Here is a 23,635-nt window from a genome sequence, read left to right as displayed (position 1 = left end):
TAACCTACAAAGTGTGCAGTGATTCTTAAAAGTCAAACAGTTGACCTAGAACATATACATCTTTTTAGAAACCCTTAAATATTTAAGCTGGAAAATGCTATGCTATAAAAGATGTAAAGAGACAGAATTACCAAATAAAGAGGGTCTTCCTGCATTATCACTTCTACTTGAAATCCTTGGTAATGAAAACTCATCAGCACCCCAAAAGCATTGTCAGTGTTTTCTTAATATGTATTTGTAGTGGAGGGGAAGGATCAGAAAGAGTGTGACTTTTGTTTGCATACATGGTAGTGCTGCATTAATGGCACTTCAGCTGCCCTGGAGCGAGCTGCAGTGTGTGCTTAGCAGAGTCCAGTGCAGTGCAGTTACTAGCTCAGCTGCTACAAACAGTTCAAGTGTAGCGCGCTCTGCTCTGAGGCTGAGGTTTGGCACGCCTAATTAGCAGCACTGCTCAAACCACTGCTGCACTGCTTTGCTTTCTAAATCTGGCTTGTTTAAAGGCAAGCCAGGTACCTTGACTGCCTTGCACAGTGCATCCATGCCCTGGCAAGCTCCCTGAGTGCAGTTGAAATATCTTCCCTGAACAGGCTTTGAGGCAGGCCCGGAGATACTTATCTGACCTATTGCATTGTTCTTACACATGAATAGCGCAAACATTGCTGATACGGTGCAATCAACAGAGGAAAAATGAGCACTGCGATAAGTTTGGTTTTGTTCTTTCCTCAGCCATTCGGTATGATGGAGTTAATGTGTTTGGCTACACAGTCTGGTCCCTCCTGGATGGCTTTGAATGGCACAGGGGATACAGCATTCGGCGTGGATTGTTTTATGTTGATTTTCAAAGCCACGACAAGAAGTTGGTGCCCAAATCTTCTGTCTTGTTCTATCAAAAGCTGATAGAAAAAAATGGCTTCCCACCTTTGCCTGAAAACCAGCCCATAGAAGGAACTTTTCCCTGTGGCTTTGCTTGGGGAATTGTTGACAACTACATTCAGGTGAGTCTGATGATAAAGTTGACAGGCTGTCCAGCCAGATCAGTGTGCAAGTTCATATTGGTAAATTTGCTGGATAGAGTGTCTTTGCAGATACATATTACCACAGTGCTGCAAGGAGATAGGTTCAGGGCTTTTGTACCAAACACTGCATCTTTCAGTCTTCACTAGACTTTCTGTGTGTGACCAAGGAGATCCAGTCAGACTGAGATACGATAAATAACATTTTAGAAAAACATATGGAAATTGAAAGGGATCTGATGCTCATCTCCCCTGGACATGTTATGTGATCAGTTACTTGAAGTGAGCCCTTTTCGAATGGAAGTTGATTAGATCTGCTAAAGTGTAGTTCCGAATGTCCTAGTCTATGGGATGGGAAATACTACTACTTTTTCATGTTCATAATTTTAATGGTAATACATTTGTCTGTTGTCATAATACATGTTTTAGAAAACTTCCTGAAAGCTCTTTTAACTCCAGTGGCATGTTTCTACATCTTTTGCATATATATCCTGGTACTGTTGTTAGAGGGCTTTTGTGTAAAAAAAAGCAAACAATATTAGATGTAGATGAAATTTCTGTATTCCTTCTTTGTCATTTTGTGTAGTACTGTGTCTGACGGAGGCCTTCAGTGCCCCTGGATAGCACCTAGCTAATTATGGATCCAGTTCATAGCAATCACTCTTTATTTCAACTAAATCTGATACTTTGGAGAACCTTACAAATGTTAAGACTTCATAGCATGTGTAAAAATTGTAGCTTAGTTATGGTCTCTGTAACAGTTTGGCTCTGTAATTCTTAGATGCTGTTTTGGCTTGCAGGGCTTCTCTAACCACAGTAAAGAGGTGTAGTTAAATTCAACGCTGAGGCTTGATCCAAGAACAGAATTTTTAATTTAGATTTTCCACAAAGAGAGAATCTTTCTTAAGAGTATAGGGGGCTTGTTTGTTTTTTCTCACTCCAAAAGTAAGATCTGACTTTGTTCTCTTGAAAAATGCTGCAGCCTCGTTACCTGGTACACTGATTTCCAAGAAGATTCAGCAGTCATTATCCTCCTAGCTCCCAGATAGATTAGGGATTGGAAATGGAATTGCTGCCTTTGGGATCGATAACAGCTATAAAGTTGCAGAGTCAGTCACCCTAAGACAGTTAAAAAATCCCTCCCATCCCCAAAACCTTCAAAGCTGAATATTTTCATTTCAAAAGCCCATTCAAACATTTTGTGCTGTAAGGCTTAGGTAGTGTGATTTGTAGATGCATCACAGTGGAAAAACTCTTTTGACAGCATTCCCACAGCATTAGTGGCAATGCATGCTTTAGTAATCTACAAGGGACAATTCTCCAGAAAAGCAATTTCCCTCAGACACACTGTTTTTTATTGCTTTCTTCTATAAGCACAGTACTGACCTCTCCGGAGAAAATAGCAACTGATTTTCAGCAGCTTCTTTATACAGTCTGCAGAGCCTCAGCTACAAGTTGAACACTGGTTGTAGGCTGACACCTGCTTTTCAAACAGAGGGCAGGACAAGGAAACCTGAACTCAGGAGGAACCTTGCACCAAACAAAAAGGAAAAAAGGACAAATGAACACATATGGTACCAGTATCTTGTAGTTTGGATCCTTCTTGTGAGAGTTACGCTAGAGTATGAATGAGGGGATTTTACACTGTGCATTATTTTAAGTAATTAAATTTTCCATTTTCTAGTCCTTATTGTGTTTGTGATATTCATTAAAAAGTGAAAGTATAATTCTGTTGGACCCTGAGAAGCTCATCTTCTACTGTGTCCAGTATGTCATACAGGCAATTCTGACATCTGAAGCCTTCAAGACTTAGGGGAAATGCATTTATTGTTGGACTGACATATAGTGGGTTTACTCGGAGGCCTGAAAAAAAATTGATTCAGACATCAACAACCTGCTGAAATAACTTGGAAATGAGTTCAGTATGAGTTAAATAAAAAAGGACATCTTTAGCAAGAAGGAAAAATTTTGCTTGTCAGCTGAATTTGTGCTGAAAATCAAGTGTAGAGCATTACTCATCTTTCATCATAGACAGGAAAAGAACTGAACACAGAAGTGATGTTGCATTCATTATTTCTTTTACTGTGTTCAGGGAGTGGTCTTGAAACTGAAGCTACTGGGTAATTTACACCAGACAGTCTCTCTGTAGGCCCTTCGGTATAGCTTCTTAATCTTGAAAGGAAAACATTTTAAAAATTACTGTAGTCTTTGCTGAAGATCTGCTTCTCTGGAGATCTGTTGTGGGTTTAGTGCCTTATCCCTGAGCAATCCCTTGTTTCCCATACAGACTGGCGCAGTCTGGAGAAGATATAAACATGGTGACCATTAGCATAAGCTTGTTTGGAAAGTAGGATGAAAATGACATATAGATTTGGTACATTTCTGACGTCATACGTTAACAGAAGATTAATTCATTCATATGAGCCAGAGATGTTATCATATCAGAGGTGTGAGAGAGGTGCTAAATGCAATGTTTTGACTTACGATATTCTTTCACGACATTGTGCCTGATGGTTATGATGTTCCCACCTACCTAGAACAAACGGCTTGAATCTGGTATGTTTCTTATTCTACCTAGGTAGACACGACACCTACCCAGTTTCTTGACTCTAATGTTTATGTGTGGGATGTTCACCAGACAAAGAAGCTTATTAAAGTGGATGGAGTTTTCACCTCGAAACGCAAGCGTCACTGTGTTGACTTTGCTGCTATCAGGCTCCAGATCTCTCTTCTGCAAGAAATGCATGTCACGCACTTTCATTTTTCCCTGAAATGGTCTTTAATCCTTCCTTTAGGTAACCTTTCTCTAATCAACCACACACTTGTACATTATTATCAGTGTTTTGCTAGTGAACTTCTCAGAGTTAACATAACTCCTGTTGTTGCTTTATGGCAACCTATGTCCGAGAATCAAGAGCTTCCAGTTTCCCTTGTGAAATATGGAGCTTGGGAAAACCCAGAAACCATTCAGGCTTTTGTTGAGTATGCCAAATTCTGTTTTAGAAGTCTTGGGGACCATATCAAATTTTGGATCACAATGAATGAACCGTCTGTGAAAAACTTGACCTACACTGCAGGGCACAACCTGTTGAAAGCCCATGCAAAAGCGTGGCATCTTTATGACAAAGAATTCAGGAGATCTCAGAAGGGTAAAATATCTATAGCTCTGCAAGCCGACTGGGTAGAACCAGCTTGTCCCTTTTCCAGGAATGACCAAGAAGTTGCTGACAGAATTTTGGAGTTCGACATTGGCTGGCTTGCAGAGCCCATCTTTGGGAATGGTGACTACCCACAGGTGATGAGAGCATGGCTTCATCGAAGAAACAGTGTTGACCTGTATAATTTCCACTTGCCTTATTTCTCAGAAGATGAAAAGAAGTTAATCCAGGGCTCATTTGATTTTTTTGCCTTGAGTCACTACACTACTACCCTTGTGGGCTGGGAGAAAGAAGATGCACTAAAATATGACCACTATCTTGAAGTTCAAATGATCAATGACATCACATGGCTGCACTCGCCCAACAGAGCTGCAGTAGTGCCCTGGGGACTGCGTAAATTGCTCAAGTGGGTTAAATCAAAGTACGGCGATGTCCCAATTTATGTTATGGCTAATGGAATTGACGATGACCAGAATATAGTGCATGATAAGCTCAGAGTGTATTACATACAGAATTACATCAATGAAGCTTTAAAAGGTAAGGCACCATAGATGGTTTATATGTCACAAATCCCGGTATTAGTATACACTGTGTGGTAGAGTATGTTTAACTTTAAAAGGTAAATCCTATGTAGAATACTCCATAAATTAAATGTTATTTCAGCATAACAGATAGTTTTTCCTTTGATTTACGATCAATTGGTGTTACTAAACATCAGGAAGACTGACCTTGCACATGTTCTGCATAAGACAGCAGAAGAACTTTTTTGTGGTTCAAGAAATTTAAGTAGATGTTATGTGAGTAGCTCCACATGTATTTAGTCAGATTTTCTTCTTATTGCACTTCTGCTGTTGTTTTGCTTTGTTGCTTCTCTCCACTGATGTGCCTCAGGGCTGGGTACGCGTTCTGTTCCTCAGCTGTCTCTGTATCTTATCCAACACAGTGATCGTATCCAGCAGTGATCTTCATAATAATTCAGCTGTCTACCTCATTATGCCATTTCCTGCTCTCTTTCCTGCTATTCAGAACCCAAACCAGTCTTTCTCTCTGTCTCAAAGATTCATAAATTATAAGGCAGAAAGGAGGCATTTTGAGTCATCCTGTCATACAACAACACGCTGTTTTTTAAGAAAAGCACAAGACCCAAATGAGGTAATTTTTACTGATGAAGAATCTTCTACATCCCACTGTAAGCTGTTGCAGTGGCTAATTATTTACTAGTTTTGTATATAAGTGTATGTATAGATATATATATAAATTTTGCTTCTAGTATTAATTTCTTTAGCTTCAGCTTTAAGTCATTTTGTTGTGCATTTCCATGTATTTTACCGGTGTAGGTATTCACAGACAGAAAACAAGCTCTCTCTCATTTATCTCTGATAAATGGCACAGACAAAGCTCTTCGTGTCCCTTACCATCAAACATCATTTAGAACCTTTCAATTATTAAACTTTTTCCCATTTGCGAGCATTCTTCTTGAGAGGGGTAAACGCAGACCTGGACACACTGTTCCTGCCACAGCCACACCTATATGTCAGGCAGGTATAACGTAACCTCTTACCCTTTTACTCCTCTTTTGTACACCTAAGCAGCCCATTAGCCCTTTTGGCCATGGCAGCAGGTTGGTTACATACGCTGTGGTTATCTGCTGAGATTTCAAAAACTCAGTTACAGGTTCCTGCCCCTCAGGCAGAACTTCCTCTACCAAAGTATGGTCTGCTGCTTCTTTGACATCCTCACATTTGGTCATGTTCAAATGCCAGTTGCTGGCTTGTGCAAAGCTTGCTACGCTAGCCAAATTATGTCCCTAATCTTTGTGTTACTTGCAAACTTTGTGAGAAATAGTTTTACTTTTCTTTCAGGTCACTGATACATTTAAGGTCATTAAATATCTTAGTGCTAAAAGCCAATCTCCATGACCACTACAGAAATACACCTACTGTGAAACTTACTTAACCTGCTTACTTAACATTTCTAGACTTACTAGTTCTATTTGAGACCAATTGAAATCTCTTTATTATGGGCTTGTCACATTCTATTTTCTTGATCCAAATGCCATATAATACCAAGTCAGTTGCCTTGTGAAGTTCTCAGTATATTACATCAAACATCATCACTTTTATTGGTCTGCTGATCTCATAAAAAAGATGTCAAGTTAGTATGACAAGATTTATTTTTCATAAAGCTAAGCTGATTGGCATTAATCATATATATCTCCTGTAATTCTTATTTATCAAGCCTTATATAATCTATTCCACTCTTTAGCTCGGTAGTGAAGGATGGCTGGCAGTTCCATAATTTGCTAGGTCATCCTGTCCACTCTGTTAAGTATTGGCTTTAACTTCCTCCTCTGTAATTTCCACCTCTTTCACGAATTACTGGACATCAATATTAAGTGCCCAAGAATTCCTTCACCAGCATTTTGAAGCACTGGCTGCATGTTTTCTGCATCTGTATTTAAAAAACTTATCTTGGCTATATTTGGGGTTATGGTTTCAATCTGTTTTTTCTGTATTGCTTCTCTCCTTCCTACCACTTTAGACCATACCAGTTCTTGGCACTTCTGTTTTCAAAGTGTGTATGGATATGGGCTTTTCTCTCAGTTCCCATTAGCCAGAACACCTGCACATCCCCCTGTTTTTTACAAAACTTTGTCATTCGTACTGATCTGGTACCAGTATCCCCTAATCCCTTTCTTCTCCTCTCTTCTGTCCTGCCTGGAAATAGCTCTTATGTTTTTCAACTTAATCATCATGTGTAAGCCATATTTTCCTATCTTTCCACCATCTTTGTCATGGATGAATATGTCCCTGCTAACCTGCCATTATACTTGCCCTAAAGCTCACGCTCCCACTTTTGACATCATACACTCCTCCGTAGTGTTTGGTCCATCAGTAAGATCAGCTTTTTCATTCTTTTTTCTTCTCCCGCTCTGGTATTGTGCTTTTGTCCATCTTGTCCTTGCACAGGGAGCAAGCTCTTAACCTTGGCATCATGACTGATTCAGGTTTCTCCAAAACTTGCATTTTTTCTGCAAGACCCTGTGCAGTAACTGAGGTGAATTACAGATCTCATGTCCTTATCTCAGTGTCATGCTGGAGAGGAATGGGAGAGGATTTGGTACATGTGTGCTTTTGCCTTAAAGATCGTGTTCTGCCTTCTTCCTCCAGCTGGTTTCAGGGACTGCACATGGCAGCATTTGTGCAAGTAATGTTGCTCACCTGCCTTGTTCCAGGGGAGCCACCAGGTGTGTGCAGATGAATGATTCCAGAATACACTATGGGACCCTTCGGACTGCGGCTTTGTACACTGTTTAAATACATCTTTGCCAACTGAAAACCAAGAACAGCAGTAACCATTTATGTAACACCATTAAATCCACATGCGGTTTTACAAACACAAACTAATTGTCCTGGGTAGGTTAGAGGTGCTAAATGTCTTGCATGTGGCTGCAGAAAGAATTATTTTCAGAAGCATATGAAAATTCAGCAATTTTTAGCTGTCAGCCCTGTGTTCATCTGCTAGAAGATGTTGCTTTAATTTGTTAAAAACAGTGATTTTGAGAGGTAAAGTATTACAGTTTGCGTTTACTGCTATGGATTGATTGGTTTCGTCAAGCGGGACTGATGGCTCAAGGTTAATGCTCCAGCTGCTGGACCTTTTCCAGTAGCCAAGTTAGCAGTATTGATTGTGGACATGTTCTCAATAAAGACTAATACAGGTCATCTTGGATCAGAAACTTGGGTCAATAACAAGAGAGGCCTATGATCTGCATAACCTTTCCACCCACTTGCACTGGTGATATCCCAGTACATGACCTTAGCATGGGCACGTCTTTTTCTGCTGTCACTGTGTATTTGCTAGTGAGAAGTGCAGCCTGACGTCCTCCGTTCCTCGGCTGTCCCCATCAGGAGGTGCTCTGCAAGGGAGAAGGAGCAATCAGAGAAACAGGTTGCAGAAGTCCAGGTACAGGAAAACCAAAACCTGTATTCTTTCATATATAAAAAAAGAGACCCATCTTTTCATGATAGGCTCCATGCTGATCGTTAAACACAGTCATGCACTCACAGCTGTGTTTGCCAAGCACAAGGAAACAAATTGCAGGGTACTCATAGATCACGCTGTCTGGCAATGGCTGACAAATTCTTCCTTTTTGTGACAAACACCTCATAGATGTACATGTACCATACCTTATTTTTGGGAAGAGAAGTGCAGATGTGGGTTTAACATCCCCCTGCCCCTGCTTTATGTACTGGGATATGGTACTGCTCTTGAATGCCAAAGTGACATTTATTAATTTCTTCAATCCATTGTTTTCTTTCGCAGCTTACGCCTTGGATAACGTTAACCTGCAAGGATATTTTGTCTACTCTTTTAATGACAAGACTGCTCCTAAATATGGCCTCTACAGTTACGTTGCAAATCGATACGAACCAAAGCCTTCTATGAAACATTACAGAGAAATCATTGACAATAATGGTTTTCCTGGTCCCGAAAGTCCTGAGTTGCTGTGCCCAGAAGAGATTGCCTCGTGTTCTGAATGCCACTTCTTCCGAACCAGAAAATCATTATTAGCCTTTATCTCTTTCATATTTGTTGCTTTTATTGTTACTATATTCTTCATTACTTACTACTCCAAGAGGGTAGAAAGAAGGTATAAATAGAGCTGCCCCTTTGAATACATCACTCGCTGCCCTTTCTCTTGCATCCCCTTGGGAAATCAGAAATAAGAGTGCACAATGTCGTGATTGCTTCAGCACTAGGCAGGCATTTACATTGCCTGATACTGCAGGACATTGACACTGAGAAGAAACTGCTAGCATATGGCTTCCAGAAATCGCTTTCTCTGGTTTAGTACATTTGGTTTATGACCAGTCCTTAATTCCTGTGGTTGGAGTTATCTCACAACTCTCCCTGGGACCTTTTGTTGAGCAGATGCTTTCCCCTCCTTGGTTTTCCCTCGCTGAGTTGGAGAGGTAAAAGTATGTTTTGGAGACATGGAGTGATGGAAAAGCCTGAATGTCAAGCTCTCCAAGAGAAGTTTGGGGAGAAACAAAATGGTTTACTTTTCCAAATTAGGGTTTAATGGTGGTGGTGCGTGATCAGAGCCAACACCTGACTGGAGCAGGGAACGTGGCTGAGCAGAGACAGAGGAGAATTGCACAAAGCAGCGCCGGCGGAAAGGACACCCCCTTTCCTAAAGCAGGTGCAGAGGGAAGAACAGGGTCCCCTGAGTCTGTGCTGCTGAGAGCTCTCGGGAAATTAGTTAACTACTATTCAGGTTGCTGATGGCTGCACTTGACTTCAGGATGTCATTGGGGAGCTTCAGCTAAAGGAACTGTGTCTTTTTCAGTGGGGAAAGCAGCAGGGGTATGTCCAGGGATTGCAGGGGTCATGCCATCTGATGGGAAGAAGGGTCAAAGGGCTTCTCTTTGATTTGCTCAGTAAAAAAGCAGAGAGCAGGAATGGGATGTCCTTGCTGTCTCAGTGGTCAGAAAACTGTGTACCTGACCCTGTGCCCTGCTGCCCTGTACCCGTGGGCATGGCAGGGCTGGGGCACCCCGCTTCTGCACTTCTCGCAGCAAGTTGCACACAGCTGGCACTCCGCTGCTGCCCGGCTACTTACCTGCTGGCAACTTGTGGGTAATTTAGTAAGATAGTCTCTGCGTGCTATTTGTGTTGAGTGTGGAGACTTTAAGTCCCAGCATTTTGGTGTAATAATCCAGCACTTTATTGCTGCTTTTGCCAGGGTCTGAGATCTTGGAGCTGTTGCTCCAGGCCTCTTCCAGGTTGGCTAGAGGGTCTCCTTGGTGCAACTGGATCTGGCCCTGCCAGCATTTCATCCCAGAGTATTACTGAGTGTCTGTGCACCTCTCATTGTTCTCTCAGCAAGATAAATAATTAGCAAAATATTAGCAACATATTGTTTATTTGTAGGAATAGAGAGAGAGTGGAAAAAAACCCTACATTATTTTGCCTGCCTTGAGAATCCCTACATAAGGAGTGTCCTCGGTATAAAGCAGTGAGGTCATTTTTCTCCGCTTTCTAACTCTAGGCCTGCATTGCCTTCAGCTGTAATTGTATTTTTATTGCTATGTGAATAATGTCAGTCACTGGAAAGAATATTTTAAAGGAAATGTGCTCTGTGTTAATTAAGAATTATTTACCTACTAAAGCTGATTATGCTGTATTAAATGTGATGTTTATCTACTAGATAACTAGTAGATGACTAAATGACCTCCCAGGGTTCCTTTCAACCTGAACACTCTACGATTCTGTGGTTCTATACTGTAAATTAAAACCTACATATGAAATATGATTTTCATTTGTAACTTAAGATTATATTTTTTCTTAAATAATCTATAGAAATAGAAAAGAATTAGTATCGTATCATAATGATTAATATATTTGTCCTCTAGTACCAGTCTTAAAATGGTCTCTCTTTGCACTAATGTATATTTTGGTATTGAGATTAAGGTGAAAAATTCAGGGTAAGTGATGAAGTATTAAAAATATATATAAAAATTATTTATAGCCTGATAGGACTTGCTGAAGAAGAGCAAATTTTAAACTGCTGTTTATTTATGCATTGGTGCCTGGTGCAGTGTGCATTACAAAGAAATAGCTCTCCCGAAATGTATGAAATGCCAAATGGCTTTCTCCATGGCGTGGCAATGAATCACCTTGCAATACATTACTCCAGCAGTCAGATGCCTACACAATACATAACAAAAAGTGACATTCATTTAATACAAACTGTAGCCAGGTCATGCCTAACTTGTATGTTAAGTGTGTGTGCGTGTATGTATGTTATAATTATGTTGCTGTTGGTACAATAAAAAGAGGCTGGGCCTGATCTTTTTGAGAAGCCCAGTGTACGTGCCTCCCCTGGGTTTGAGGGGGTTCAGGGGGCCTGGGCAGGGCAAGTCCAGAAGAGCACGGGTGCCGTGCTGGTGGGCACCAGCCCGTCCTGACACTTCGCTAACCATTAACCATCCAGCGAGTCGCTGCCCTCTGCTATTTAATGGCCCAGCCACAGTGTGATGTGTGAGACGCAGTCCGAGCGTGGAGGAGATGCTGCAGGCTCTCCCTGTAGAGGCTGGGTGATATGTAACCACCGACAGGCAGATGGCACCAGCTGGATATCTAATTTGTAGGTAAATTGGGATTTGTTGCTATAAAGCTGCATGATCGCATCCACTCATGGGGCTGTGGCCCATAGAAATAATGCAGCCTTTGGCGCTCTTCCCTTCAGAAGAGTTTTTAAATATCACTGCAGAGCAGAGACCAGCTTGAGCTGGGCACAGCGGTTGCTAAAGCCTTCTCCTAAGCCGTCTGCCTGCGGTGCTGCCTGTGCACAGCAATGCATAGCTCTCGGCAAATGAATTGCACAGTGATGGGCCAGGAAAAATACAGGCTGGTCTGATGGAGATAATGGTATGGGTTTGCCTCAGGAATCTGCTTCAGTTTATGTAATCAGGGGCCAGCGAGAGTTTCTTGTCAATCTTCTTGAAAAAAATCACCCTCCACTAACAACACAAAAGCCCTTGAATAGGCAGAGATTAGGTACCTGTCCAAGGAGAACTGCGGTGTGCTCATGCAAACCGATGCGGTAATCACCTCCTGCAATCAGGCTGTGGGCCGGGGCACCTCTTCCGTTCCATACCCACGTGTGAGCGATGAGCTGGCACCTCCCCGTCACCATCTGTGCATCTAGAGCAGAAATGCCGACAGTAGCAAGGACTTTGAGCAGAGGGGACTCCATACCCAGACTGCAAAGACAGCTCAGGGGAGGATGGTATTTTGTTTTTTGAAGAGCAACCAGAGTCTGCATGTGATGGATGTTAACATGCAGTATCTGATGTAGACTAGTTTCTTCATTTTCACTGTGTTTCTAAGATGAAATGTTCTTGCCAGTTTGCTCAATGCTCCAAATTAGACATGTTCTAAAATACAAAATTATATTAAAAATATTTTTGTGATGTGAGCGCAAAGCTTCTGTTTCATTTCTTGAAAAGATTGTGCAGCATGACTGTGGAAAGGATGTCTTTGCTAAATGAAAGGATGAAAGTTATATTGGTTTTATAACAATCTCAGAAATGAAATAAAGATACTGTATATAACAAATTGTTACATGCTCTTACTGTTTAATCTGTCCAATTTCTCGGTTTGCAACATGAAGTACAGAGTACCTTAGGAGAGGCTGTTATGGTAATCCTGCAAGGAGTTTGTGTTATGGTTTGTTTTTCCAAGGCCACATAAATAACACTAACTTTTGTTGGAGACTGCTGAGGCCTGTGTCTAAACAGAGATTTTTCCAACAGACCTAGGGCTTTGGAGGGGTTTTGGTTCTTTCATTTTTTGTTGGTTGCTTTTTTTTTAGAGTGACTATTGCTATTTTAAAGCCTGTGGAAGTAACCATTCCAATATAAGAGTGTTTTGTTGTAATAGCTTATTCCATAGTAACACTGAAGTAAATTTGACAGCTTTTCTATTCCAGCAGAGTTACTCACAGGCTTGAAGGATTTTGTCAGCATTGCTGTGGCACTAAGCAGTCAGTTTGTGGCATCCTTATTAAACATCCTAAGGAAAGCAAATGCCAAGGTTAAAGGAAGAAGAAAGGGAAAAGACTAATGAATGGGACAGTGGCCATACAAGCGTCGGCATGTTTAAACACACAACTTGCCCTTCACTTTTCTCCTTGTGTTGTATTCATTTGCTTTTGAGTCATTTAGAGAGCTTGTTCTGTTCGTTCTGCTAGCAAAAACCCCTTAGGTGAAAATGCCCTTATTCAGGGCGAAGACGTCAGATTTAGGTGATAGATTTCAGCTTCAGCTGAGAAAGTTCAGTCTTGTTCCTTCTTCCCTCATGCAAAGCCGAGAAGAGGAGGTGAGGGAAAGCAAGCTCTTCCCATCTTTGATGTGCCACTCGTGGATTGCTGAACCACTCTTTCCCAGCCGTCGCAAGGCTGGTGCGGGCCGGTTAAGCCCGCCCTTTTTAAGAGATTGGAAAAAGAAGGAATAACGAGGTAAGGTGAAAGTGGCAGGGTCCAGCATATCAGAGGCTTTTATTTTGGAGCTGAACAGAAACACACTTTCTGTCAAATGGTTCTGAGAAAATTAAGATTGTTAAGAAACCAGAAAGTTGAAATAATAGCAGCCTACAGCCAAGACACTTGTGGATGCTGACATTTTGCTGGCTATTATTTTTATGATGCTTTGTGTGTGTGTTTGTGAAGGAGTGGCAAAAGGGCCAGCGAGGCAGAGAGAAACCAGGGAAAATACTAACGAAGCAGGGCAGAAAGCCACAGGCACAAGCGGATGCATGAGTTCCTCGCCCTGGGAGCTGAGGAACAGTCCCCTGGCGTGGGGATGGGCCGTGGGACTTTGAATGTTCCTTCTTAAAATAAATAAAATTTGAAAAAAGGATCTAATGTGTAAACTTCCTACCTCCATCATGTTTGTCCCTTAGTAGATGCACCTCCTACATGATGAATTTTACTGTCAAAAGGCTTCTCCTTGTTGCAAGAGTTGCAACACAACATGGCGAAGCATCATTATCCAGTCCCAGCCCTCCTGAGCTCATCCAAATGTATTTCTGGCCCGAGTCCCAGGAGGCCCACAGGAGTCTGAGGTGCAGGAGAGGTGGTCACTGTCACTGGCACACTGCTCAAAGCAGTGGGAATGACAGTGGTAATGTTTTCTAAAGACTGCAAATTCACATCAAGTTGGATTAGTTTCTACTTTAGTTTTTTTCTATTAGTGGCAAAAGTTTCTTCCTTACTAAGAGAGTAACACACAGGACTTGGGGGTTTGTTTTGGTAGGAAGGGATGAGTTTTAACTCTTCCCCCCTAACCTGGGATGTATAATGTACTTCTCACTGATTTTTTTAAGGCATCAGTCCTTGCAGGGAAGGAGAGGGCCTGGGCAGCTCCTTCTCAGTCCTACCTGTTTGGCTCTCAGGAGCCAGAGGAGCTTCCAAGCTGGAGTTTCCCCCCGGGCTGCGCCCTGCTGGGGTGCACATCCCAGCCGGAGCGGTGCCGAGCCCCAGGCGCCTCCCGAGCGGGATGCGCAGTGGGGCCCGGAGGAAAAGCAGAGCCAATGGCGTGTCCTGGCAGGACGCTAGCTGAAATGGTGGCTTGGCTCTCAGCAATGAGCTGGCTGTTGCATTGCTGCCTTCTGCGCTTGGGGCTCTGTAACAGGCTTTCGGCAGTGCTGTAAACCAGCAGGGCTGCACAAACACAACACCTGACCCAAGAAATCTGTTGTTCCTCGCGCCGGAGGGAACTGCGAATCGGCCAAGTGTTTCGTTCAAGAGGTGTAACGGTATAAACTACCTGCGCTGTAAAGTTTTACGAGGTGAGAAAGTTTTGTAGTCTGGCATAGCGTGGTTGAGCTGGAAGCCATTGGATGCCCTGCCAGGAAAAGGAGGGGAGCGAGCCGGCAAGGAGGGCTTCCCAGCAGGCGGCAGCCTCTCCGGTCAGCCCGGAGGGTGCCCCAGCCCGGAGGGTGCCCCAAGGGGTGCAAGGCTGCCGCTCCTCCAGCCTGGGACAGGCACGATCCAGGGCCTTAGTGCTGCGTGAAGAATGGAGCAGGGCCCGCTCCAGCTCTCTCACCACCTCCTCTTCCCTCTTCAGGCATGTATTTATTTACATTTGGGCTATGAAACGGGGAGCTAAATACCAAGGTATGACATAGGTATGCCAGGGTGTATAGTTTATTTAGAAGACAAAATACTGTTTATAGGTCTTATGGATTTTTTGTTGATGGTTATTACTTTGCAGCAACCCTTCTGCCTTCCTCTCTCCACTAGGATCAAATGGGTCTTATTTCCAAAAGCTGAGAAAATAAATGCTCATAAAGTAAGCTGCCAGTGTTGCAGTCGTCTCTCCCAGCACTAGCTGAGCCTTTAAGTCCACTTCTGGTGGAAGTCTGTGAATTTTATACACATTTGTAACTCATTTGTCTGCCACAGCGCTGCGGCATCCGTGAGCGGATATTGCCTTTCCTTGCACCTCGCAGCGGGAGGCAGCGGGGTCCTGCACTCGGCAGCACGTGATTGCTCCTGCTTGGTATTCACAGGCACATTCCTCCAGCTGGTGATATATTATTACTGGACTGGAAGAAAAATAATGCAACCAAGCTCTTATTATTTTCTCCTTTTATCTGTTTGGTGATATTAATGCAGGATAATCATTATATAAATGCACGGGAGACACAGTCAAGGACACATTCATTTTTAAAGTCCTCCAATGCTCTTGTACTTCAGTCATTCATCTTCTGTCTTTAATTACAGCAAGTGATCTCAGAGGCACTTAAAAGATTAAATTACTCAATTATTTGAAAAACCCAAACGCTATAACTGTATCTCTTTTCTGATAAATACCAGTGATTGCTGAAAAAGGTTGCCCAAGGCAAGAAATATTAAGAGGCCAAGGAGGCCATATTGTAACCTTTTGGCTTAAGACCGGTGATACCCATTTAATTTTTCCTTCTTTGCAACCATTATTTTTATTTGCATTGATAATAACCACAAACTTTTCTGTCACTGCCCTGGTGGTTTCAGCAGTGAGATGAATGTCACTGCTCAGCTATTTACAAGTGTCCCAGCACCATTCTGAGTGCAGAGAAAAACCACACAAGGCAACGAGATGATAACCCCAGCTCAAAAAGACATAAGGCCATGGTTGGGCATGAGCACAGCGTTGGGCATGAGCACAGCCAGCCAGTAAACCCCATTCAAGGTGATGTTTGTGGCTGGGGTTTGGTGTGGGTGTTTGGGAAGGGTATGTGAATAAAACATGTGTGGGGGCTCACTCCGTGCTGGGGTGGGTTCACCGCTGGTGGGTCCGGGTGTGCATCGGTGCCATGCTGGGGGGCAGTTTGGCTCAGGCTCTGCAGCCTTGTGGAAGCGGGAAGGGTGGCCTGCCAAAAGCCAGCTCTGAAATGGTGCTCTCACTGTCCCACGGCCCCAGGAGGGAGCTGCGGGTGTGCTCTGGGTGTGGGCATTGCTGCCAATGCTGCGACAATGCATTTGCAGCAGCAGAGCGCCTCCTTCCTCACCAGCAGCCCTATTGCTCCCCAGGGATCCCCCAATACAGCCACTGAAGAATGGGAAGTTTTCCCTAAGTCATTTTTTTTTTTACCTCTTTTGCAAAGCAGTAGATGTGTGATGAGCCCAACGCTACAAGCTGGGGGAAGGGGCTGGCACGATCCCTCCTCCCGGGGCCAGGAGGAAAGGGACGTGACTCTGCAGGGAAAGAGAAATCCAGGCTAGAGAGCTAAAATCCTGCACTTTATAGGCCCAGTTCTGAGTTCCTGTCCCCTTGGGATCAGGCCAACAGCGAGCAAAACACCAGAGCAGCCGTGAACTCACGGTGGTCTGCACTTACAGCCGTGGTGGGCTCCTCCCTTGTGCTGGTTAATGACAGCCAGCAGTGTGGCACATGGATGGTGTTTGGTGTTGATAAACACACTCCCTGCTTTCAGCTAGCCCCGTGGCAAGTCTCTGAACTGAAACAGTCTGGAGGGAAAAAAAGGACTCCCTACTTGTGGCCAAGCCAGATCAGCTGTGGTGCTTCTGGTCCTACTGCCATGAAGCCCAAGCCCGGCTGGAGTTGGTGAGGTGCAGCGGGGGGCTGAGCGGGCTGGCAGACCCCGGGCTGCTGCCCCGCTTGGCTTTGGGGTCAGGCTGCACGCAGGCACCCAGCTAGCATCTGTTCTGCACACGTGGCGGGGCACTGCTGGCCCGCAGATGCTGCTGAGAGGGTTACTGTCGTCTGCTCCACCACCTGTGGTTCCCACGTTTATTTAATTAAAAAAAAAAAAAGTAGTAAGTAATTCGATATGTATCCTCTCAAGGAAAAGGAGTCATTCCAGCAAGGAGCAGGCCAGGCGTGGTCTGGGAGGGACAGATGGCCCTGTGGCTAATTTGCTCCCATAAATCGCAAGCTGTTGGAAATCCTCACTGTAGCAAGTGCTGGCTCTGTGTTTCAGCCATGTGTCTGTCTCGGAGCTGCTACGAGCAGGTGAAAGAGAAAGAGCAGAGTCTGCAGTTTTAGGCTGAGTTTCCCTGGTGCCCTTTTGCAGAATTGAGTATTTTGATTAAGAAATAAGCTGTAATCGTCTAGCTGGCTGCCAGCGGCGCTCCATGCAGCTGCTCGGGCCCAGCAGGGCAGTGTCTTGCTGGAGCAGAAGCTCTTGCCACAGAACGAGGTATTTTCTCGTTAAAGTGCAGTCACAGCTGGGACCCCATCCTGTCTCCTTGCAAGCTGCTGCCAATGAACCGCACGCTGCGGTTCAAGTCTCTGCTCAAGGTAAAGAGCAGTTCACTGCGTACAAACCATGGCTGCCTTCAGCCTCTCCATCTTGCCAGACACACAGTCCCTGGGAGACGATGGAAAGCCCCGACTTGTCATTGCAGTGGGGCTGAGGAGCACCTGTGCGACGGTACAGGCTCTTGGTTATTTTCCTGCTCTTGCCTTCCTGCCTCCTTGGAGGAGAGAAGCAGAAATGATCTCTCCTCACCCCAGAGTTTTGTCCCTAGTGTGGGGCATGGGACATTTGCAGACTCGAGCCCTGGCAGGCTGGCAATGCCTGACTCCCCCCTGTTGCAGCTGCAGCTGGGACCATTGACCGCTTGGCCACCATCACCCTTCCCTGAAGGCTGAACCCTGTGGCCTCCTGTGCAGCCTGGGCTGGGCGAGCGGGGCGCAGGCTGGAGCCCAGCCTGCAGACGGGCATGCTGTGACCGAGTGGGGAAGAGGGCACGCTGGGCTCGAGCTGGGCTTAGGCAGTGCAAGAGAGCAGTGGAAAATAGCCACCCGTGGGAGGTCAGTAGTAAGGCAGTGGGACAGAGATCCTAGTTTCAGAGTCAAAAGGGGCAGAAGGAGATTAAGTGTCCAGGTTCTTTTTCTGCAAGATATGGTATCCTTCATCAGAGGCATAGAGTCTCCTGTCTGGGTCCTGTTGTGGATTAGGAAAGGTATCTGGGAGTGTGTGAGACCTCCCCAACGTGAGCCTATACAAGACAGGCAAATAGCTGTCTGCAGTGGTGTAATATTTTCCCTGTCGCTTACTCATTAACCCAGACCCACTGCTCTGCTCTGTGTTCGCCCTTGAGTTCCACGTAACCATGTGTTTGCTGAGCTGAGTTTCTTGCACACTGGAGCAGGACAGACTATAGTCACACAGTGCTAGGTAGGATCTGCTCTGCATCCGTTGCTGCTTTGGGGGAAAATGTTGGCTTTCTACATAGTATAGCTGAGTGACCCATGATGTTGAAGGTCACAATTTAAATTGTACATTTTAGCAAAGTCCAAACACCCACCTTGTTCTGAATCTGGCGTTTGATGCGCCGTATTCCTAGTCCTGGCACACCATGATGTGCAACTGCAGTTGTACCAACATGATCTGCCTGGCCTAACACCCATCCAAATGAAGCCCTTGTGCAGCTGTGACTTACATACACCTGGCAAGAAGAGCACGACATGGCCATACTGAATCCCCAGGGGACTGTGAGTGGGTCGTGCCATTTCAGTGCTGCTTTCTGTCTGGCAAGGTCTGTGTTCACTCCCCAGTTCTTCCATGTCACTACTGAGCTGGAGCAACAGTATCAGTTTTCATCCTCTCCTAGTTGCAGGCGCCAGCAGTCTTCTGGTTATTTCTTCCAGTATTTTCATCTCACGGACATTTCAGTATGTTCAGCTTGTGCTCTCGTCTAACAACTACCTGCCATCTCTTAGGCATGCCACGATCCTCCAAGGCTCACACCGATTCTGCAGAGCAACTGCATCAGAGGGACGCCTTGCTGGTGACTCCTGCAAGGCATTGTAAAGAGGATGGATGCCCAAGAATTCAACATTATAAAGACTGCACAGACCAGGAGCTGGGTTAGGGTTAAGGCAGTCTGTTTGCCCTGACATTGCTGCAGGTATGTGGGAAGGAGAGATGGAAATGAGAGCGCATCACATACTATATTTTTTTGCAAGAAAGGATGGACTTACACAGCCGACCATCTCTGTCATGGCAGGGAACTGGAGAAAAGCGCTTCCTTTCAGTCCAAAGTTTATACTAAGCTTTCCCTGAATGGTGGGACATAAAGGCTTATCCCCTCCCCGATGGTCCCTCATAGCTGACTCCCTGCTCAGCATCCTGTTTTCTGAGGATGCTCTGCTTCTTTTGACAATTCAAGAGAGAGTTCGAGAGATATAGGCCTATCCAAAGGGACATTTATTCCATCTGTAGATATGTGTAAGACAAACCACAGGAATCACTAAACTGCTGTTGTATCTTTTTCGCTTTTGCAGTGGCTTGATGGATTTGAGATGGCTGAAGTCTGATAATGTGAACGCAACATTCAGCATTCCAGCTCCCCAGTCACTCTTATGAACCTAGACTTAGATCATTGACAAGAACACAGATGCAGAAACATGGCTGAATTCAGTGGGAGTCAGGGACCTAAACACTGTTGAGGACCTGAGTTTACCTTCTCAAGCCAGCCATCCTAGCTTAATGGCTTCTTTGGAAAATATAATCTTTGCCATGGAGCTCTTGTATACTTAAAGACACTATAGATCAGTATAATGGACAACGATATCATTTTGAGCCTAAAATCGTTACTGAGGTACCATATCAGAAGAGTTTAGTGTACAGCAGGTTGCAATAAAGAAAGCAAGGGCTTCAAAGAACCGTCTTTCTTGTGCCAATGGATGAAATGAGCGCACAAAGGAAACATGATTCTTTAGTGTATGCAAATTTATTCAACTCTGAAATTATTTATTTACAACTAATGACTGATACCAACAGATGAGGTAAAAATATGAGGTATTGATATGAGTATAACATTTAAAAATGCAATTATCATAATGTATTCTCAATGGCAATGTAACAACACAAAATACTGTGGCAGCTGAATGGTAGACATGGCATAATGTGCTTTTTAAAGAAATCTTATTTCATTGATACATGGCTTAGAGATGCCAGAAGCACATGACAGAGCTTCTGCAAGGGCAGGAGGACAACTCTACCTTGCTAACGGCAGCAGGTGGCACAGGGCCCCTTCCAGCTCAGCAATGACTTGTCAGACAGGATAAAACCACTGTCCAGGTTTTCTCTTCATTTTCTTAAGAAATTATTTACTGTCAGACAACTGCCATTCCCAGGGCCACAAATTCTGCGTCCATTAATACTGAGGCACTATTGTATTCATTTATGCAAACTCATGTAGCAGAAGTGCTCTAATTGCTCGAGTTTTGGAAAACAGCCGGCATGAAACCTGCTGCCATGGCTACAGGCATTTGGGGAGGAGGTGCTGCTTTCTGGGACGGCAGGCCCACTGGAACCAGGGGCCTGGCCTGGCCCTGCCAGCTCGTGAGCCACCACTTGCTCCCGGGAAGGCTGGACGTGGGCAGTGGTGGTGCCTGCAGCTGGCTGGTGCCTGCCAGACCTCAACACAGCCATGAAAGGGTGTGAGTGCTCCCCTGTCTTTAAGACTTAAAACCACACAATAGCTGCACATTGCAACTATTGCTCGTCATAAACTCAAGGCAGGAGCTCATGGGCAGCCAACCTCCCTGATCCTATGAGTTGTACAACAGAACATGGGTGAGACAGCTCATGGAGGAAGATGACTGACTTTTTTTGGGGTCCTGCTGCTCCGTGGGGACACTGTGCTGGGTCACCCTGCCCCTGTCCACCCTGAGCTCCCACCGGCTTGCTTCCTTGGATTGCAGGGCTGTCCCCCACCAGCACAGCCCTTACACGTGTGCACGACGGCACGTGGGGTCGTGCTCTAGCAGCAATCGAGGAGCGCACGTTGTCTGCCCCACAGCCCCCGTACCCAGGGCAGATGCAAAGCACCAGCTTTGAAGAGACTTCCCTGTTTACTGAATCAGGGCACAAAACTGTAGCTTCATGTAGGAAATGTATCCCACTTAACTGACCTCATACTAAATCTGAGCGTATTTTATTGGAAGGACTGAGCTAAAACACTGGCTATGAATGACTCAGCTGGTTTATGCAGCAATAAATAAAGTCAAAGTGAACAAATGTGATTAATGAAGAACAGTATTAACAGGCTTGTACAGTCTTATTGAATCATAGATGTAATACCATTTTTGGTCTTAGGTTAGTTAAAAACAAAAATGGAACCCTGCCTCAAAGGTAACGTCAACAAATTATTATTATTACTTTTAAAGCATTCTTCCATTAGCAAAATAACAGGTCCCTGAAAATGAAATGATACAATAGGCTTAAATGGCTCCTACTCCTCATAGTCAGGGGCTAATCCTGCTCCCACCAGTGCCTACAGAGGCAGGATCACGCAGATCAGTGCAATATAATATGAAAACGCTTGCTGTTACTATAAAAGCAATCTTTCCAAGGATAGTCTGCATTTAGTGTTTTAAATCTCCAAGATGTGTTTAAAAGCTTAAAAAAAGTTCAGTTATTTGTATAGTAAGAATATTAAAAGGCATGATATTCATCTGCACATCTTTGTGTCCACTGGATGTGGAAAATCTGCTTTGGGGTTTCTTAACAATTAGCCATCTCTATGGGAGAAGGAAAGGACAACACAAACACTTACTCAGAACCTAGACAAAAAAAAAAAAAAAAAAAAAAAAGATTTACAGCTTAATAACTTACCGGTCTGATTTCAGACACCTCAGTACACACAGCGTTATCTTGTACTCTCCAAGAATGAGCAGTTACTTTGAACGTTGCACATAGTGAGGTTCTTTAGCGGCAGATATACCATGAATTAAGGCAATAGGTAAGTTTCCAACACCTTGTACTAACAGTCACAAACTTTCTGCAGCTGAATATAAATGGCCTTCAAAATATCTATCTCAGTTACATTTCCATATATTTTATTTGGTGAAACTGATCCACTCCTCATTATTTTTAAACGTACAGTAACCTCCTTCCTTTTTAGTTCTTCTAATTCTTCCTACATCTATTTCTAGGTACCTTCTCACAGCATACACAAACACAAAACATATTTGAGAACAGGCATTTCTGTTACCACACGGATTATGCCTGGTAGCCCTGTGATAATAGCAAACACAGCTTACATAGCAGTGACACACTAAGAAACAAATGACAGATTCATTTAAGGTCCAACTGATGCAACTGATTTGCACTGAGTTATATACAAAATAATTAATTTATACATAAACATATATATAGATAGATATAATATAGATAAATATATACATATTGTACATAATTTATTTACAATTACAATATGCTTCTTAGAAGCCTTTAAATAGCAGAGTTATGTAACACACAAGTCATGGCAATAGACTGATTTAAAAGTAATAATGATAAAAGCTCTCTGAAGAAATGTTTACTTCAATAATTGAAATTAATACAAAAGGGATGGGGGGGGGGGTAAGTCTCCAGAATAAAAGAACTTTCCTATAAAATTCCTGTTTCACCTTTGGACAGACCCAGGTCTGGTCAGACTTCTGTAGCTTAAATAAGATCTTTGCCTTCAGTCTTCCTGTTCCCTGCCAGACCCCGATTTACGCTCACACGTTCCCAGGAACACTTCCTCAGATTTTTGTTTCTGGTCCCTCAGCTATCAGAGGCTGAAATGAGTTCCTGATCCTGGCAACTTCTGCTGCACACAGATGTCCAAAGCCTTTGTTGTACCACTCTGGGGAATGTCCTCTGAAGAAATGGAAAGACAATTATTGAGAAACTCAAACACTCAAGAAATACGCCCCGCAGCAACAGGCTTGCCATGCTTCCTACTCCCCGCTGCCCATGGTGGTGGTGGGGACTTCAAATACTTGCCATTGTGCATGTACTCTGAAGTTCTCCCTTGCAGTAATCAAATAAGCAGATTTTATTTCTATGATCACATTATAACAGTGGTAGACGCTGAGCAGAGAAATGAGCTTGGTGGATAGAAAAAAACTGCAGGAAGACTCCAAAGCAGCAAAGCTACACTGACCATGTCCTCTGTTCCCAGCACCTCCTCCCTCCCTGCGCTGGAGGTTTTTGCCCTGCTGAATGGACATCTGCTTTTTGCAGGTGGGATACTTACTTTAGGTCAATTCTGCAGATATGGGTCAGCCTGGCTTTTCCTGAGCCACATGGCTCTATCAAGTACTGAGAGTCCATCACGACGGCTCGCACAGCTCCCATTAGAGGAGCCTCTTCATGCTCCACAGAGATGGCAACCAGCATGCACATCCCCTTTGGCAAATCAGTCCTCCATGTCCTGCAGCAGCACATTCAAGGTAGAATCACTTTAGTAGAGAAACTTTTGGGAAAACGAGTAAGAACCTGAATTAAAGTCACAGTTTGCTTGTCTGCCTATCCTTGTTGCCTGCAATGCCACTGGACTGTCCTAGGAGTCCCTGGAGGGGTTTTGTGTTCCAAGTTTTTTGTCACTATTGCTCAAAACAGACCACAGAAACTTATCAAGCTCAGATTTTAGAGCTAGATCCCCTC

At 44.0% G+C, this 23,635-nt stretch overlaps 2 protein-coding genes across 15 annotated transcripts in view; one reads left to right on the top strand and one right to left on the bottom strand.

Annotated features, from left to right (window-relative positions):
- Window positions 1-10,490, top strand: part of KL (klotho) — a 50,411-nt gene extending 39,921 nt beyond the window's left edge. Inside the window, exons 3-6 of one of the 2 annotated variants that reach the window (XM_087758483.1) lie at window positions 727-995; window positions 3,592-4,708; window positions 7,342-7,418; window positions 8,498-8,567. In XM_087758483.1, coding sequence (XP_087614609.1) covers window positions 727-995; window positions 3,592-4,708; window positions 7,342-7,382 — 1,427 coding nt within the window. In that variant the 3' untranslated portion in view covers window positions 7,383-7,418; window positions 8,498-8,567. Of the gene's footprint in view, window positions 1-726; window positions 996-3,591; window positions 4,709-7,341; window positions 7,419-8,497 lie in introns of both variants that reach the window. The other variant, XM_009473671.2, reaches the window with a different exon arrangement.
- An 11,072-nt stretch (window positions 10,491-21,562) lies between these two features.
- STARD13 (StAR related lipid transfer domain containing 13) overlaps window positions 21,563-23,635 on the bottom strand; it is a 303,153-nt gene continuing 301,080 nt past the window's right edge. For all 13 annotated transcript variants that reach the window (XM_087756685.1, XM_087756689.1, XM_087756691.1 and 10 more), the window contains 2 exons: window positions 23,226-23,402; window positions 21,563-22,846 (listed from right to left, as the gene is read on the bottom strand). In XM_087756685.1, the coding sequence (XP_087612811.1) occupies window positions 22,729-22,846; window positions 23,226-23,402 (295 nt within the window). In that variant the 3' untranslated portion in view covers window positions 21,563-22,728. The remainder of the gene's footprint in view (window positions 22,847-23,225; window positions 23,403-23,635) is intronic.

This window comes from Nipponia nippon, unplaced genomic scaffold (assembly GCF_047370975.1).
Source record: "Nipponia nippon isolate SJK-2023a ecotype South Korea unplaced genomic scaffold, ASM4737097v1 scaffold_2, whole genome shotgun sequence".
NCBI lineage: Eukaryota > Metazoa > Chordata > Aves > Pelecaniformes > Threskiornithidae > Nipponia > Nipponia nippon.
Note: the sequence above shows the minus strand (reverse complement) of the source record. Positions and strands in the feature narration are given on the sequence as shown.